Source organism: Mercenaria mercenaria, chromosome 19, assembly GCF_021730395.1.
Source record: "Mercenaria mercenaria strain notata chromosome 19, MADL_Memer_1, whole genome shotgun sequence".
NCBI classification, from domain to species: Eukaryota; Metazoa; Mollusca; class Bivalvia; order Venerida; family Veneridae; genus Mercenaria; species Mercenaria mercenaria.
Genome location: NC_069379.1, coordinates 10902619 through 10922094, shown reverse-complemented (window position 1 = coordinate 10922094; position 19476 = coordinate 10902619). Strand labels below are relative to the sequence as shown.

Sequence of the window (19476 nt, the reverse complement as noted above, 5' to 3'; positions counted from 1 at the left end):
GATAGCGAATACGCAGGCTGTTCTGGATCCATGCTAGTCGCAAAAACACTTTGTTGGTTTTCTCATAGCGCGGTTCAAATAACGATGTCATTTTAAAATTGAGAGCCCGCAGACAGGATCACTATGTGCAACTTGATTAGTTATACTATAATTAGTAACCGCAATGTCTTTTCATTCTTGGCCTGACTAATGAATATGCTATTTACATTTCTTGTGTATTTCAGCTCTCTGTTTTCAGTTCTTATCATTGCCTGTTGTTTCGTGAAAGGTATTTATTATCATACAGTTCAGAAAAATATGATTTCAACTATGATTTCGTTGAACCTTCAGAAAAAAATATAGACAAATAAGGATGATGAATGAAAATAAATAATGATGATGAAATAAAAACAAATAATGATGGTGAAATAAAGACAATTAATGATGGTGAAATAAAGACAAATAATGATGAAAACGAGAGTTTGCAACAAGCTTTTATTTGATATTTCAGCTTTACATGGCCTTTACTGCTTGCAGTGTAACGATGTTCCCAGTGCTCGAGATTGCGATATAGTCAAAAAATGTGGACCTAATGAGGTACACTCACTTAAAGTCCGCTCATTAAAGGGACATATTTCTGCCACAGTTCAACTAAGTAGATACCACGGTAATTTCCTAAACATTCACGGAATGTGCATTTCTCCTCTGAAAATATTACAATAAATAATATCAATACGGGTGTGCAAACTGATCTTGGTCTGCACCGGTCTTAAAGGCAGAATCATTTGCCACCAGCCGGCTAAAGGTTAAAATAGCGAAGGTATAAGATTTATATATAAGTAAACAGGCTTGCCTTTTTCGTTTAATCACAATTTCTATTTGACCTAGAGATGATATTAATCTTTTCTCTAGTTTATCAAAGAAGTGCTGACATATACACACTGAATAGTGGCTTTCTTTATTATATATGAAACTGACAAATTTCCAAGGGGTATATTGTTTTGCAGATGTCGGTTGGTCAGTCGGTCGGTTGGTCTGTCGGTCGGTCGGTCGGTCGGTCTGTCGGTCGGTATGTAGACCAATCCGTTTCTGGATGATAACTCAAGAACGCTTTGCCCTAGGATTGTGAAAGTTAATAGCGAAGTTGGTCATCACCAGCAGATGATCTCTATTGATTCTGAAAACAGTATGTCAAAGGTCAAGGTCACAGTGGTCCAGAACTGTTAAATCGTTTCCGGATGATAACTCAAGAACGCTTTGGCCTAGAATCATGAAAAATAATAGAGAGGCTTGTCATTACCAGCAGATGACTCCTATTGATTTTGAGGTCAGTAGGTCAAAGATCAAGATCACAGTAACCCGGAACAGTTAAATGGTTTCCGGATGACAACTAAAGAATGCTTCGGCATAGGATCGTGAAAGTTGATAGGGAGGTTGGTCATCACCAGCAGATGATCCTGTTGATCTTGAGATCAATAGGTCAAAGGTCTAGGTCCCTGTGACCAGCAACAGTAAAACAGTTTCCGGATGAGATTTCAAGAACGCTTGGGCCTAGGATCAGAAAAAATGATAGCAAGGTAGGTCATGACGAGCAGATGACCTCTATTGTTTTTGAGGTCATTAGGTCAAAGTTCAACGTCACATTAGCCAGGAACAATTTAACGGTTTAAAGACAACAACTCAAGAACGATTGGGCCAAGGATCATGAATATTGATAGGAAGTTTAATCGTGACCAGCACATGACCTCTATTAACTTTTAGGTCAGTAGATCAAAGGTCAAGGGTACTGTGACTAGGAACAGTTGAACGGTTTCCAGACAATTACTTGAGAACGCTTGGGCCTAGGATCACGAAACTTTATAGGAAGATTTGTCATGACCAGTAGATTACCACTATTCATCTTGAGGTCATTAGGCCAAAAGACAAGGTCACATTGACCCGGAATAGTTAAACGCTTTCCGGACAATAACTTGAGATCGCTTGGGCCTAGGATCATGAAACTTAGTAGGGAGGTTGATCATGACCAGCAGATAACGTCTATTGATTTAGGGATCAATAGGTGAAAGGCCAAGGTTACATTGAACCAGAACAGTAGAACTTTTGTTTACAGTGAGCAAATAATTTTTGTTTCTTGTGCAATTACTGAATGCATCAAGGTGGGCATTTCGTGTTCTACGAGCTCTTGTTATTTATAGGTGTGCTATTCAACACAAATTGTATCAAGTACCGGACATATATACAGGAGAATGGGCTGCCGGGAAAAAATGGTTTGTATTTTTGCCACTATGCAATTTCCGTTTTTTCTTGTTCCTCTAAGTATTATATTGTTTCGTACAATATTGCTCAAGTGTCGTGCATGCACTCTTTGACCTTTCAATGGCGTACCTTGGCATAATAACATTCGCTTAAAGTGAAAAGGCAATGCATTCTTCTACTTCCCGATTCGTTTTGTTATTAAAACGACTAAAATTGTTTGTTTAATGCAGGAAATAACTCTCTGTACGTCATAGTTTTTACGTAATAGCGTCAAATGTCATGGCGGCGCATTGGAAAAGAAACCTACACAATACTTAACTCCAAATAAAGGTTATTCTCAATGACAAATCACTGTTTATGATATATTATTTTTCAAATTAAACATAAAGCCAGGGGAAGCATATGGCAACAAGCATGCTTACTTTTAATAGTTTCATATTTATCAGTGTCATCCAGAGATTTTATTTTTTGTAATTATCGAGTACTAGCATATAACAGCTACATTGTATGAAAGTTTACTAGCATTTTATCTTCATTTTATATAATCTTAATGCTGGTTACGAGAAAGCAATTGTATAGATATATATATTGACTGAAGCTGCACAAGTCTTACTAAAAGAGTACTAATTGTGTAAAATTTATATTCTTTGCCTTTAGCACGTGTGTCATTTTACCAGAAAATTTAGATCATCAAAGCATCAAGGTTATGGACTTATAATAACAATCGGCAATTTTCGTGTGGTTTCGTATCCTCCGTATACGATTTCGGCAACCTTCGGCTATATCAGAATATTACTTTTCATTAGAACCGAAGAATGCCGAAATCACGTACGAAGTATACGTAAACGAACGGAAATCGCCGATTGTCATTTCAGGTCAACTTAACAATGTACATAGGCAATTTGTTAGTGAGAAAGGGGTGTCATGGTTAACACAGCACGATGGTGTTGATGTCTATTTCAAGTTTGCAATTGCAAATGTTTGAACTTATAAATACTGTCACTTAGAAGATATGCAACGAAACTACGAGATAATTTGGGCCTCCGTGGCCGAGTGATAAATGTCACTGACTTCAAATCAATCTCCCCGTTATTGGGGCGAAACCTCATTTTGGTGTGTAGAATACTCTCGTATGAAGAAGCAACTCTGCTGGCTTTCTGAAAGTCGAAGGATTTACACGGATACTCACCCGTGCTTAAAATCTTGCACAAATTCAGTAGGATTTCATATTCCGAATAAAATTGTGTATCTTTTGAATATTATCGCTTTGTAGAAAGATATGCCCTTTAACATAGACAAATGAAAACGGTGACTATTGCATAAAAACATGATGAATAGCGTTAAATTAAGGCCATAATGCGGTATTTGGTATTGTCAATGATAAACAGTGAATAGCCAAAACATATTTGCTTAAGTGTATATTTGTTAATTTTTCATTTATCACTCTATAATGAGGATTTTCCATATAAGTTATCCTTGTTGATAGCTGTTTGAATATTGCAGAGAAAATAGGCATGAAAATGAAATTACAGGGTCTATAATAATAAACTTTTTCCTAAAACAAAGCATACACGAATATCAAAATGCAAGCCGTCAATACACGGTACTAAAATCTATAGGAATAAGGACTTAGGATAAAACCGACATGCCAGAAACATTGCCTGGAAGGGGCACTTAGTTGTCTTCTTGCTCTACCTTCAAAATCTGAAAATAAATAATTTAAACCTTCAAAAAAGTCTGTGTAAGCAGCGTTTGAAAATTTAGATACATATGGAATATAGACCGCACTGGATATATTGGATAACATTAAAGAAATTGGCGTAAAACTTTTGTTTAGATTTTTTTAACTGGAGAAATTGTAAGGAAATTTCTATAAATGTAATGATCATTTTTAGATCAGAAATTGGAAATGTAAGTAAGCTATGCCCATTTTGTTAACTTAATTATCAAGTTCAATTGCAAGGATTGGCTATATTAGATCTAGTAAATGAAAAACTCTACCTACCATTATACAGCGGGTTATTTTTCCAGGTTTTTTTTTTGTGTGCATCGGGCGTCAAAATGGCCGGTTATCCAGTGTGTAGATTAAATGTTTTGGGTATGGCGAAGTGTTCTACATGTGCGGACAATTTACCAATACGCATGATTACAGTCGTAAGAAACAGAAAATGGCAAGACACAATATAATACAACTTATAAGAAAATAAAATTTCATTTTCAACTACTATTTATGTGGATTTATTAAGCAACAGGCGGGTTTGTGGTTACAGTGACATTTGATCTATCAATTTTCAGCAATGTACGAGTGGGATAGTGGGTAAGAGATCGAGTACAAGGAGAGCTGGCGATCTTCCAGTGTGTGATGGATGCTGCGATTCGTCGTTCTGTCAGGCAAACCTTTGTCAAGACCAAGGTAACTCATAGCAACTTAAATTAGGAAATCAATAAAAGACAAAATTATTTTAAGACATAACCAATTCAAAACGAAATCTGGCATACGATCACAGTTCCTCTAATAAATTATGTCGTATTTCGCTCAAAACTTCATCAACATTCAAAACGAAATCTGGCATACGATCACAGTTACTGTTATTATACATACCTTGATCTAATAATTCTATCTTATTTACAATTTAACATGTACCTACTTCCTCTAATAAATTATGTCGTATTTCGCTCAAAACTTCAACATTCAGCATCAAACTGGGGAACTACTTTCCGCGTAACCACTTCTACTTGTTGTCAACAAATGGCAATGACAGTGTTCTTTCGCCATTCTAACATCGGTGTTTGTATGTAATCCTTGATAAATGCATAACAAATATTTTACCAGGCTTTAACAAAGACCGAGGACCAATTTGTTTTAAATGCGACCATGTGGCGAATGGAGGCAACTGCACACAAATAACTGAATGTGGGCGAGATCAAGTACGTTAATCTTTTTGATCTTTAATTTGTCAAAATTCACAAAACTCAATCATAAAACAGCCTTTTAATGGTAAAAACAGAATTCCTTGGTTTATACTGCTGATAAAAGCAATGTACCTATTCGTTTCGCTCATTCTGGAACATGCCGGTCACGTCAGCGGCATGAAACATATTCTAGCCGGTTTATTAATAAACGAACGCTTCGGCGTACGCAGGCCCATGAGCTGTAAATACTGTAGAAAAATATGTCTTGCAGTATATTTACCTTTAGTAGTATCAACCAAACAAATCAATCAATCAAATGTTACCCGATTTTATATCGCGAAAATACACAATTGGCCGCTTTGTCTTTCTCGCAAGACCGGCGCACATCGGCGTACGCCGGAAAGACCCGGGCACTACCGGGAAACCAAACGAATGCCTAACTAGTTGCCTGCTGAAACGAAACGGTCCATTGTTCAATCATATTCTGTATATCTTTATACTGGCTTCTCCAAAAATGTTACCAAAGAGTGTTATTGTAAAACACCTATAAGAGTTTAATTCATAACAACAACACAACGGTAAATCTGCAGAAATACTTAATTTATATATACATGCATTCTTAGTGATGTTAACTTCAACAAAGAGGTATGAGACTAGTAAGACTCCACGTACAATTTCGTTTCAAAACAAAACGCTATTACGCAAAATCACCCCTAAATAAATAGAGTGCACCTAAATCCTGACAAGTAGAGAAGATTTACACAGCCTGGAAAGAAGCTTCCCATTGTTGTATACCTTATCCTGACACTTAAGAGAAGATTTAAACAGCCGAGAGGGTAGTTTCACATTGTTGTGTACCTTATCCTTCGTGATATTTTCCTCAGCTATCGGAAATCCGGCATTACTAATATAATCCCTAACAGTTTCTTTTGATCTCCCGCCTTTTTGGCACCTTCATCCTATATGTATCTCTACTTGTTGTTAAATGTTGACAGCGTGAACATGCATTCGTGTGTGTGTGTGTGTGTGTGTTCGGGTTTAACGTCTTTTCAAAAAAAAAATCAGTCATATAAACGACGGTGTCTACTTGTAGCAGTGAGCGCAATGTCCAACTTTATTGTGCTGCCTCACTGGAATATCACGCCGTAGACACGTGGCATGATACCTCACCCAGTCACATTATACTGACACCGGGCTGACCAGTCCTAGCACTAGCACTTGCTGCTGAGCGCCAAGCAAGGAAGCTACTAGTACCATATTTTATGTCTTTGGTATGACGCGGCCGGGGATCGAACCCACGACTTCCCGCACTCGAAGCGGAAGCTCTACCACTAGGCTAGCGTGGCGGTATGAACTGTTTTAACAGAGACTGCTTATGACCCCTAGATGTTTGGCAATATATGTTGTAATTCATGCAGTACATTCATCAAATTTCTAAAAAATATTACACAAGGCTGTTTCTGGTCATATCTTCCAGTTTTAACAAAATAATTATTTTAAAATGCAAATACATCATTATATTAACTTTACAACATATACTCATTTTTAAAAAGCAAAAACAAAGAAAAAAAAACACATTTAGTCCTTTAAGAAACGAGAAAAATTACAAATATGTAGACATTCACTTTTCGCGGTCAAATATGAAACCAACTTTAATGTTTCTTTCTAAAATATGAAAGGATAAGTTATGCTGTTTTTATCATGATTTTTCTGCTTTAAACCTAAGTTCTCTAACTTTAGAATTCTGGAGATTTATGTATTTTGTGACATTTATTTTTTGTTAAAAATCGGTTGAATAAATGAAATATATCATATCATTAATTACTTTTTTTTAGATCTAAATATTTATCTAAATTTGAGAAATTTTCAAAAAAGTAGAATAAGATATATCAAATATATTATCAAAGATATCAAGTGGGCCTTATAAATTAGCAATCCACAAGACAGTCAGTCACAGTGATATTATTTTATTTACAGACATGTTATTCGGGATATACACACTCTCCAGGGGGAAGTAATTTAATGACACAGTTAGGCTGTTATTCTAAAACTGTAAGTATGTAGCAACCATTTGAGCTGCGCCATGAGACCCCAAACATAGCGCATTTGCGACCAGCACGGATCCATATTGTTCGCTTACAAACCCTATAGCAATTAGAGAAACCGTTAACGAACAGTATGGATCCTGGCCAGACTGCGCGGATGCGCAGGCTGGGCAGGATCCATGCTGGTTGCAAATGAATGCGCTATGTTTCTCATTTTGCGGCTCTTTTGTTTAGCCCTTTCTTAAATACTATTCATACAACATGTCATTGAAGTTTATTCGATCAAGCCTTCCTTCGTTACGAGAGCAAAAACAGTTCTTTTTTCCCTCTGTACAGTTCGGGGCATTACGGAGGCAATCGCAGATTTTGTTTGCTGTATACAGGGCATGGGTGTTATCTCTTTTCCTTATACTCGTGTACTGTAACAGCATCTTAATACTATTTTAATTCTTTGTAAAAAATGCTCACTGGTTAGGCTATATATTTGGCGTTTATATGAACTGAAGATGAAAATTAATAATGTAGCCACTTAATTCAGGCATGTGATCGTCTGAAAGCAAGTATTGGTACCGTGCATTCTGCATCCTCATGCTGGGACTGTTGTAGCACTGATCTCTGTAATACCGGATGTGGGACACAGACTGCCTCTTTCTCAACTAAAGTCCCCGTCACACAAAAACCTACTGCGGCAAGTAAGCAGTGTTAACGTTGTTTTTTTTTAATTTATTCTTTGCTTTGTTGTTAAATGTAGTTATAAAACATTCTATCTAAATATTCTTTTAAGAAAATGTAGACAGATGAGTTGTTAAGGATCCTCTTTGCAAGTTACTAGTTATTATTCACACAGTTCTGTAACTTAGAAACATGTTCGAGTCTTGGTGATGTTGGGTCAAAAACTAGGTCACCCGGTCAAATCAAAGGAAAAGCCTGTTAACGCGCTAGAGGCTGTAGGCCCAAGTACTCAGGTTAGCGATCCGGGGCCATCATGACTCTCTTGTTTATATTTAACCTTAAAGCTCGTATATTATACACCTTTAATGTGCAGGTTGCAACATCTGTAGGATGCCTGTTTTCTATATTTAAGTTCACAGTAAGGTGAAAGAACAACGTACATGTCATAGACTGCACAAACTGATCTTTTCATATTCCTATTTATAGTTACACAATCCTCATAACATTTAAACTGCCATCTTTTATATATTTCATACATTTCAGTCATTGCGTTGCACAATCTCATCATTAACATTTAAACCTGCCTCGTCTGTTATATATTTTCATTTACATTTCAGCTCATTGCGTTGACACAACCCCATCTTCAACATGCAAACTTGCCGCATCAATCGTATGTCAAGATAAGGCACATGCACAGAATGCTGGCTGTATGCACTCTTGTGGTTATTGTTAAGTGTAATGAAATATATATAATGATTAGCTACAACTGAAATAAAAGTTTTCAACATAGCACTTTATATTACCTAGGAAGCATAAATCATATCAAAACGAACAGAAATATCAAAATTCTGTGGGTTTTTTCACGCCCCACCCCCCTCCCACTAACACCTCCCCCTCCCCCATCACCGGCTTAAGCGGAGCTCTATTGCACATATGTTGAATTGACTCCATGATCCCAAAGGACCAGATATATAACAACACTGATTCTAAGTACGGGGAGACTTTTTACAGCCGCCACACGGCACTTAAAGATTGCTATTGAATGTGATAGTTAAAAAGAATGCAAACAAGAATAGTTATGGCAGACTCAGTTTGATTGCGTCTGTAAGACAGGAAATCCCTGTGAAGTGGGATATTTGATATATATAATAATTATATGTTTTATCAAGTCTCCCCTTTTTTCAATTCTGCTTAATTTCAGAAATGCTTAAAAAGTGGGTGAAGAAAATGGCCTATCAAATATAAAACGAGTGCAGCAACTTAATATGAATATGCTCTCGCAGATTTGTAAACAAATTACTATAAACTTGTAACATTTACACTTTCTAAGCCAGTAAAGTAGATTTAATGCGTTCTTTTTATATATAAAAAGCCGACAGGTAGTTTTAAGATATCTTAGTGGAAAAATGTTGTTTTTTATATTTATTTTAGTGTCATAGTCTCATCATCAAGTACATCATTACATAAAACAAAACAAAAATGCATGTATATATTTACATACACATTATATAACATAGTACACAGATGCCACTCATTAATGAGTTATTAGAGACTAATCATGTATATCACAGATGCTATACGAATACAATACTAAGATAAAAATATAAAGAGTCTTTAAGACAATTTTTAACCATAGGAATAGATGATGATAGTTTTCATTAGTGAATGACAATTTGTTGTATGAGTGGGTGGATGAGTGAAAGACTTTTTGGTGGATATATATATATATATGTGTGTGTGTGAGTGACTGTGTTAAGCATTATGGTTTTGCTCTAATGCTTACCTGACAAATGCTAGAATTAAAATATTGATAAATACGAAGTATGGGTAATCTCACATTTACTATCTATTCGCATAGTAAGACTAGTAAGACTAAGGAGCAGTTGCCAATCACTCATAAAATTAGATTAAAAGGATGCATCTAAAACAAAAACAAAAGGGAACACATAAAATATAACCTGCGCATTAATAAGAATGCTATTTCATTTATTTTAAAATTTGAAATCCACTGTCTGGAAAAAGTAGAAAATCCCCTGTAAATGAAATGATTAGCTAATACTCCTTAGATCAAAATAAGACAATAAGTTAGCTAAAAGGTTCTACTGACCCTTATTTACATTTATGCTTAAAAATACTAAATTCATGTTCCACAATATAGTTTCTTTTTCCTTTCAAGTAAAATATGAAGGCAGATATATATACAAAGTTTTCATCACTGAAAACTATAATCAGTTTCTCATCATCAGACATATACATATTCTGATTATTTTCTGACAAATTATTAATTGCAGTGACTAAATTTTTCCTTATATCATTATATACTGGGCAATAAAAAAGTACGTGATTTTCATCTTTTACAATATCATGACAATTAAAACATTGTTCTGTTTACAACATCAATATTTTCATATACACCCGTTTAGTGGTGCTACACCGCGCATGAATTTTGTGAAGGCCAATCTGTAATGAAACGGCAGTTTACACATCAGGTATTACTCGGGGCTGTGACTAAATACAGAGTTGGTGCGCCTGTGATATATTACAGACTCCGGTATATACCGGATTAACTAAATTTGAACAAAAATATCTTAAATGTATATATTTTGTAACCATAGTGATTCTAACCCTAACCTTTAGTCAGTATATTATGCATATTATACACTAAATGCGCGCGGACATGCAAAAAAATGAGTATTTTTGCCGTGCGTTCCATTTGACAATAATTCCGCGCTTGCGCAGAACGGCTGCACCAACTCTGCAATGAGAAACATTCATTACTCGGTGCAAAATTGAGACTTAAACTTCCTGTACGTTCTCAGTTTTATACGACCATGTCCTCTTATAGCATTTTCTCTATCATATAGTTAAGTCCATTTATTTATTTCAATATCCATCAGAATGAATAGATTCTAGCTTTGAAATAGTAGGTTTAGCATTTCTAATACTAGTATTAATTCTATAGTCATCCATATTCATAATTCTAAAATATTGTCCAAATACTGATTCCCATTGCCTAACAATTGGTGGTGTCCAACCCATCTCTCCACTTACTGCCATATTTGGAGTATACTTTCCAACACCCAGATAATAACACATGGCTCTATGATGCACTGTTGAGCCGTATATGTCACAGAACGAATATGTAACACAAGTGAAAAATTCGACCGAATATATTACACGTCACGTGTGATATATTCGGTCGAAAATAGCACGCGCATGAAACGTATATGGTACATAATATGGGATGTACACGTTGGACATAAGTTTTTATAGCCACATCAAAACGAATATCTCACATGCAGAAATGGACAAAGAAAAAGGACATTTTCGACGAATACATCACATTTTCATATGGAAAAAGAATATTTTAAAACAATCAAGTATTGTTTACACATCTTAGTTATGCCACATAGAATTTGCTAATGCTAAATTCACACGGCCGATCGGATCGATCTGATCGTTCCGAAACATTGTTCGGGTACTGGGCTATTATGTTCGGGATGATAAGTCTTGTGTAAATGTTGAGTTCTGCTCAACCCGGGGCTAGAGGGCGTGGACGGTAGCATGCATTTTAACTACCGACCATGAACAGGCTCAATCAAACCGAGCCTGCAACATTTTCGTTTTTGTTGTGTTAAGCGGCCTGTGGAGTTTCCACTTTTTCTATTCTTCTTCTTCTTCTTCCATTACTGTGCATATCCCCTCTGGAGCATTTTCGCACAGGGAAAGTAGGTAAAAGCCATAGTGTGGCGCCATTTTAAACATGGAAAAGATTAAAATCTGTTAAGACTATGTATATCTTCTTGCGCAGTGGTGGTATTACACGCTTGCGAGTTCCTTCTTGAAAGCATCAAGACTGGGTGCAGTGGCCAGCTGGTTTGGCAGCTGGTTCCACAGTCTTGTCGCAGAAGGGAAGAAAGAGTGGCGCAAGTAATCGGTACGGCAGTATGGTACGATGAAGCGGACACTGTTGCCCCGAGTGGCGGTAGTGGCTGGACGCAAGTATGTATCGTATGTATCAGGAGTAATGTCGACGAGGCCATATATGATGCGGTAAAGCATGTAGAGCTTGGCCTCTGTCGTCTCTCCTGCAGAGTCTGCCATCCAATGTCAGATGTCATCTGTGTGTGTGTGTGTGTGTGTGTGTGTGTGTGTGTGTGTGTGTGTGTGCGTGTGTGTGTGCTTGCGAGTGTGTGTGCGTGTGCGTGTGCGTGTGCGTGTTCTGGTTTAACGTAATTTTCAACAATTTTTCAGTCATATAAACGACGGTGTCTACTTGTAGCAGTGAGCACAATGCCCAACTTTATAGTGCTGCCTCACTGGAATATCACGCCGTAGACAAGTGGCATGATACCCCACCCAGTCACATTATACGACACCGGGCTGACCAGTCCTAGCACTATCCTGTTAATGCTGAGCGCTAAGCGAGGAAGCTACTTGTACCATTTTTTACGTCTTTGGTATGACGCGGCCGGGGATCGAACCCACGACCTCCCGCACTCGAAGCGGACGCTCTACAACTAGGCTACCGAGGCGGTATCAGATATCATCTGAGATGTACTAGTTGTTGTATGGTAGTCTCTCTTGACAAACCGGGCTGCGCGTCTCTGGACGGCTTCGAGTCGGTTGATGGAGACTTGAGTGTATGGATCCCAGACTGTAGAAGCCTACTCAAGGGTTGGTCGCACGATCGTTGTATAGGACTGATCTTTGATGTCAGCAGGACAACTTGAAAGGTTCCTTCTGAGGAAATGCCAAGTTCCTCTTTCCCTTCTTTGCCGTTTCGTCGACATGGGGCTTCCATGAGAGGTCATCTGATAAGATGACACCCAGATATCTTCCACTCTTGAATGCCTTTAAGGTTTGCCCGTAGATGGTGTACTGGGTTTAGACTGGTTTTCGTCTTTTGGTGATGTGTAGAACTTCACATTTGGTAGGGTTAGAAGTCATCAACCAGTCCCGCTCTCACTGTTGTAAGGCATCTAGATCTCTCTGTAGTAGTGCTGTAGTGTCATCCGGTGTTCTGATTTTCCTGTACAGGAGGTTGTCATCTGCAAAGAGACGTGTGGTGGAGCACACTTCATCGGGCAGATCATTGATTTACAGCAGGAACAGTAGGGCCCAAGGACAGAACCTTGGGGGACGCCTGATGTGACAGAAGCTGAGGCTGAGTGGTGCCCCTCAACAAGTACCTATTGGCTACGGCCAGAAAGGAAGCTACGGAGCCAGCAGTGGAGTGATCCAGTGACACCATAGTGACTAAGCTTGATGAATAAACGTTCGTGTGGGATGCGGTCGAAGGCTTTAGCGAAGTCAAGCAGGACTGTGTCTATCTGTTCTCCAGCATCAAGTGTAGATGTCAGGTCTTGTAAGGTTATGATGAGCAGGGTTTCTGACGAAAGCCATGTTGCTGGTCTGCCAGTATCTGATGTAGGCCCAGGTGATCCATCACTTGACTGTGTATGATGTGTTCTAGCAACTTGCTTGACACTGATGTGAGTGAAATAGGCCTGTAGTTTCCTGGGACACTGCGATCACCTTTCTTGAATACAGGGATGACGTGAGCTGTCTTCCAGTCTTCAGGAACACAGCCTTGCCTGATTGATGCTTGGAACACGAGAGCTAGTGCGGGGGCTATAGCTGCGGATGTCTCTTTCAGGAATCTAGCAGGAATGCCATCAGGTCCAGATGTCTTGTGAGGGTTAAGGTTGTTCAAGAGCTTTTGAACTCCCTCTATGCCAATAGTGAATTTATGCATATCTGGGTAAGGATCACCTTTTATGCTAGGGAGGTCACTGTGGTCCTCTGCAGTAAAGACACTGCTGAATTGGCTGTTGGGGATAGATGCCTTGACCTTGGGGTCGCTGTGGATAACAACATCATTCTTGAGGGATGACACGCCTGAGCTGTCACAATGCTTGCCTTTGATGTAGGAGAACAGCCTTTTATCACCCTTTTCGCCGGAGACACTGTCACCAATGTAGGTGTTGTATGCTGTCTTACATTTGCGCTGTGATCGCTTCTATAATAGCTCGTAGCGTTCAACATCTCCTGTGTCACCGGTGAGTCTTGCCTTACGGTATGCCCTCTTCTTCTGGCGGGATAGGCGCTTGATCGTTCTGTTGACCCATGGCTGGCTGTATCGAGAGGACGTCATTTTAGAAGAGACATGATCTTCGATAGCCTTTATACAGAAGTCCCTGAAAGTTTGCCAGAAACTATCAATATCAGTGTATTCTGTGTAACAGGAGGTGAAGTCTGTGGAAAGGTTGGCAACTAGTTATAGGAGTTCTTCAGACTTCAAGTTTTTCCAAAGTAAGATATTTCGTTTCACCTCTCTCTGCTTGGGTACTCTGGCAGATGCTTGCAGAAAGATAATGTCATGATCACTGATTCCAGATAATGGTTTGATCTTTTCTATGAGAGATGGTCTGTTTGTTGTAAAGACATCGAGGATGTTTCCACCTCGCGTTAGGAAAACAACAACTTGTTCAGACCCAGTGTCGTAGAGTGTGTCCAAAAAGAGCTGATTTATGGCAGAGTTATACGAGTTGGTTGCCATGTATGGACATGGTATCTAAGGAAATGTCAGGGAGATTCATGTCACCCGTGATCCATACGGTGGACTTTGGATACATGGCGTGTAGGTCTTTTACATTCTTGCAGAGCTCCTCCATGTAGGCTAGCTCTGTGTTTGGAGGGCGGTATACTGCACCAGTAATCAATGGGGAATTTCCTCGAATTTCGAAAGAGGCAGCACATATCTCGGCATCTGATGTTATGTTTAGGTCGGTGCCAATGATGTTGTCTTTGGCCACGATCATCACCCCTCCATGTCGACTGTATGTTCTGTCCCGTCCGGAGATCAAATGGTAACCCACCGGTATAACTTCCCGCTCGTAGAACCCCTGGTGTAGCAAGGTCTCACTACCAATGACAATATCAGGATCGGCTTCTTTAAGTAGTAACCAAAATTCAGCCTTTTTCGTCCGAATACTCTGGAAGTTAATCACCAGTATGTGCAGTGATGTCCATGATCTTGCTCTGGATGCCTGGGGTTTAGATCTAAAGTGTGTTGTCACAGGGGACGACCTGTGCTGTGAGGACCCAATTGAACTGTCGAACGAGCTAAGGCTGCGGCCGTTGGTTGGGCTCAACACCTGGTCTTCACATAAGGAGGAGAGTACACTGTAGGAGTTTTCAGTGGCGATGGATGTAGCCAGACTGTCCACTTGTGTGGTCTCAAATAACGTCGTTGAGAAATTTGGCAGGCCACAAGTGCAACAGACCCAAGTAATGTTTGCAGTGGCTTAGAATACAACCTTGGGCATGTTCATGCACTTTCTGTGAAACCACTGGTCGCAAGAATCAATAGCAACACACTCCTGGTTCGATTTGCAGGCCTTCTCACATATGCCACAGGGAAAACGGTAATTGGGACCTGAGTGGTGGTGACAATCGCCAGAACGACTGATTTTCAAAGCAGAAAGGTATAAATTAGTTGCAAACACTGGAGCTGGCATGGAGGGTGGTAAATACCATTTGGTTGCTAATGGGAAATGGACGATAGCCTGTGGAAACATCACAAGAGCACAGTGGAAAACTAGAGTCCGAAACTCGTCAACTGTCCGAGTACTGTTACACTTAATTGCAAAGTCAATTTCTGTAGTGGGGATAGATAATGAACACCCAAAATCAATCAGACATTAGCAGAATGGTCTAGATAACTCAATTCTGTGTTTTTTCTGTAGCTCTAGTAGGAAAATATCAAGCTGTAAAAACATTTTCTTCCCAGTTTTCAAAAAGCGCAACACAATGACCTTGACCTTTTTAATAATAGTATTATGTCTTTAAGCTGTATAAATATTTGACCAGTTATCGGCGGAGTGGTTTGGAAAGTAATAGACTGCGTTCGTGTGGTCGTCGTGTGGCGGTCGAGTTAACATTGACAAAAAAAGGGAAAGGGTGGGTGACTAATCGGGCTGGATTAGCAAGAGGTCGGGATATTCGTTATAGATCTACTTTGATCGGCAATTCTCAGACTTTTAGTTCATATATGCTTGAGATCTAAAAACATTGAGCAGTGGTCGGTTGGCAAGCGTTCGTGAAGAAAACGTGAAAGGATTATGTTGCAATCTGCTTTTCGTCGTTTATAAACTGCCTTGATCGAAAAAAGAATGTGAAACGATACTTGATTGCTGTTCGAAATCGTCACCCGATCGATGCCATCTGCTGTCCAGATTAGTTCCACAACCACCATCACTACCGCTACCACTACTACTTCTGTTAGTACCACAAAAGCCACCACTACTACCGCTACCACCACCACAACCACAACCATAAAAACCTCCTCGATAGCCTAGTAGTAGAGCGTCTGCTTCGAGTGCGGGAGGTCGTTGGTTCGATTCCTCGCCACGTTATACCAAAGACGTGAAAAATAGTTCCAGTAGCTCCCTTGCTTGGCGCTCAGCATTAACAGGGAAACTGGCTTCTCTTTTCTCATACCCACGTGAAGATGGATTCCATCAGGTATGAGGTGTCGAGAGCGATTAGTATAAGTTGTAGAACTTGCTTCACAAGCTACCTAAAATAAACTATGTATAAACTAACCACTACCACCACCACTACTAGTACTACTACCATTACCACTATAACTTCTACTACTACCATCATTACCACTACCACCACCACTACTACCACGATCACCACTATTACTTCTACTGCCACCACTACTACTACCATCACCACTACCACCACTTCTACTTCTACCAGGGACGGACCGATTTCTAATGTTGGTAAAACTTATGGTCCAACCCTTTTGTATTATCGCACCTTTGCAAAGTTACCGAATGTATCTAAATGTACAGTAGTATTATATATGACTTGATCTTATGATAGTTTGCTGTTATTTATATATTTACATACGTATTTGTATATTATTGTCTCGATGAACATTTACCATAACGTCTTTTGTGGTAATTTCATTTAAATATGATTAAACTATAAACTTCTTCCACCACCACTACCATTACCACCATTTCTACTTCTACCACCACAACTACTACCACTACGACCACTACGACCATCACAACCACTACTATCATTTCAAATTTCTTTCTTTAAACTCAAGTTATTTGTCATACCGTTGATACCTGATTATACATTTTTTAATTACATCGAGTATAAAACATCACTTTACATTTTTATCTGTGTAACAGTTAGGGACATCCATTAGATCTATAGCATTCATTTTTCATCATGAAGGCCTATGCTGTAATTTTCGGAGAACCGAATCTTATGTTATCTATTACAATACATTTATTTCATAAACACTGACTAAACTTGATATATTTGCATGGCCGGCTCCTGCGGGGGTTAAGGATGAATGGGTTCCAATTACCTTCCTTCAATGAGTTTAACTAAAGTGTAATTTGTAGTTTCTTGTATGTGACATATACGTTTCGGTGTAAACTGTCAAAAATGACCAAACGAATGTCACATTAAACAAATGCAAATTTTACGGTCGAATATATCACACACGTGTTACATATTCGATCTGTGATATATACGGCTTAACAAATGCACTGCATTAATGCAAGAGTAAGATTTTCACCACAAATGGGAACACTGTTGTTAATAATGGGCCAGACCGTGGAATCATACAGTTTAGTAAATGTAGAGTAGTGGAAACCACTTAATGCTTTACTTTTGGAGATCAAAAGACCAAGAGCTCTTGAAGCAGACATTGCTACCGTCTTCGCCATTTCATTATAATCCATGAATTCATTTAGTACAACACCAAGATACTTACAGCTGTGTACAGTATCCAGCTTTTCTGAGTTGAGTTTAAAAACATGGTCTGTTCTAAATGAACGCTATTAAATGCGATATTACGAAAAAAAACGGCTGGTACCTTGGCTTTTCTTAGGATCGCGATTGTACTGTATATTTGACTTGTCACAGTTACCGTCATTTTATCACGACAACACCATATTGATAAAGCATCTAACATAGACTGAAGGTCATGAGCATTTTCTGCTATCAAAACTACATCATCAGCATATAATAAAGTGCATATTTTTATATCACCTTTGTCTAAACTATTCATATAAGTGACTAGGTCATTAATGTACAAATTGAACAACATGGGAGATAAGGGACATCCTTTTTCATGACCACAATTAACATCAAACCATTCTGTATCAAAACCATTTAGCCTTACACAAGGTTTAACATCTTAAAATAAAGATGAGATTGCTTGCATGAGTTTACAACTTAGTCCCACCTATTGACGCAGTTTCTGTCACAGATAACTACGGTCTATTAGGTCGTATGCCTTCTTAAAGTCTATAAAAGCTGTAAATGTTGGTAACTTTTTAAGTTTACGTGTTTAAATTATTGCTGTAAGTGACTTGATCAGTTGTGCTTTTACCTTTTACAAAACCATTTTGCTCGTCACAAATTATATGTATACTGCGTGTTTACACTTTTGACCACTGGTACCAGACAAGAAGTATGGTATCGTTGTCATGATGTCTACCAATGTGTATAGTATGAAAGACATGGTCAGGGCTCTAAGGGTATCCTGCACAATGATATTTTTTATTTTAACTTCTTCTGTAACTGAAGAACATCCCGAGGGTAGGGGTTGGGGGTAATTAATGAGCATTGTTGCGCAACACAAATCTGTTTTAATTCCCAAATGGTGTTTTGCTACCGACTGTTCAAGGGCGGTGCTCACCTATGTTTCTTCTTTATCGTTTTATCTTTATGTTCTACGTTTTTAGCGTAAGTATTTGATTTATATTTAAATAATTAACAAATCCGCTCAAACACTGTTGTAGGGTTTCCGCTTGAAAAGCCTTCGGGTCTTGTTCTTTGTACGTGGATCTCTGCCCTTGTTAACAGGCTTCGTTATTTATTCGTACTGAGAGTGACTTAAGCACATTATCATACATAGACTAATTAGATATAAATTATTGATAAAGTAATTACTACGAACTAAATTGGCTAGGATGCTGCACTGTATATACAAATAAACAAGAGATACATACTAATATTCCCGAAAGACAAAACATTCTCGACCAAAGTATACACGATTTTTCAAGCAATCAACTGTTAAATGTAAATGTAACGATTGAATATTGTGTGCGTTAAGACGGGTATAAAACTTCTTGCAAGTCATCCAGTATCACCAGCATATTGATTAATATGATGTCTCCTTGTGGTTAACCGCGTCTAAACATGTGGAAAATTGCATACATTTTCAATTATACAAGGTGTGTTCTTAAATGTCATGATAGTTGTTTCCTAGTCCCAATCCGTGGCTCTAGGTACCTCCCCTGACGGTCCGTCCACAGAGTCACAAGCAGCTACTATAAACAATCGGCGTAATTTAGGTACTTTAGTCTTTCAGACATTATTGCAAGCATAACGATGATTTAATGGCGAAAAGAAAAATATCAAATTTATTATTGTGCTTGTCTTGTGAAATACACGATATGTCAGGTCATGAGCACTTCGTAGTTCCTGAAGGAAGTCACCCAATGACCTGCAGTATCGATTTGTTTTCGCCATTAGTGACGTCACAGCTTTATTACGCCACTATTGG

At 38.5% G+C, this 19476-nt stretch overlaps 1 protein-coding gene across 1 annotated transcript; it reads left to right on the top strand.

The window, feature by feature from the left end:
• Positions 1 to 232: 232 nt before the first annotated feature.
• On the top strand, positions 233 to 8649 carry LOC123542424 (uncharacterized). The gene is made up of 8 exons (XM_045328290.2): positions 233 to 268; positions 491 to 576; positions 2175 to 2246; positions 4531 to 4648; positions 5069 to 5163; positions 7126 to 7200; positions 7732 to 7885; positions 8483 to 8649. Exons 3-8 carry the CDS (start codon positions 2226 to 2228, stop codon positions 8596 to 8598), a joined length of 579 nt encoding a protein of 192 aa, XP_045184225.2. The 5' UTR covers positions 233 to 268; positions 491 to 576; positions 2175 to 2225; the 3' UTR covers positions 8599 to 8649.
• The last annotated feature ends 10827 nt before the right edge of the window (positions 8650 to 19476 follow it).

Excerpts from the sequence above, each read along its gene's own strand:
- LOC123542424 (XM_045328290.2), top strand. The coding sequence starts at position 2,226 with ATGGGCTGCCGGGAAAAAATG. Across the intron at positions 4,649-5,068 it reads AAACCTTTGTCAAGACCAAG|GCTTTAACAAAGACCGAGGA; the intron begins GTAACTCATAGC and ends ATATTTTACCAG. Across the intron at positions 5,164-7,125 it reads CTGAATGTGGGCGAGATCAA|ACATGTTATTCGGGATATAC; the intron begins GTACGTTAATCT and ends TTTTATTTACAG.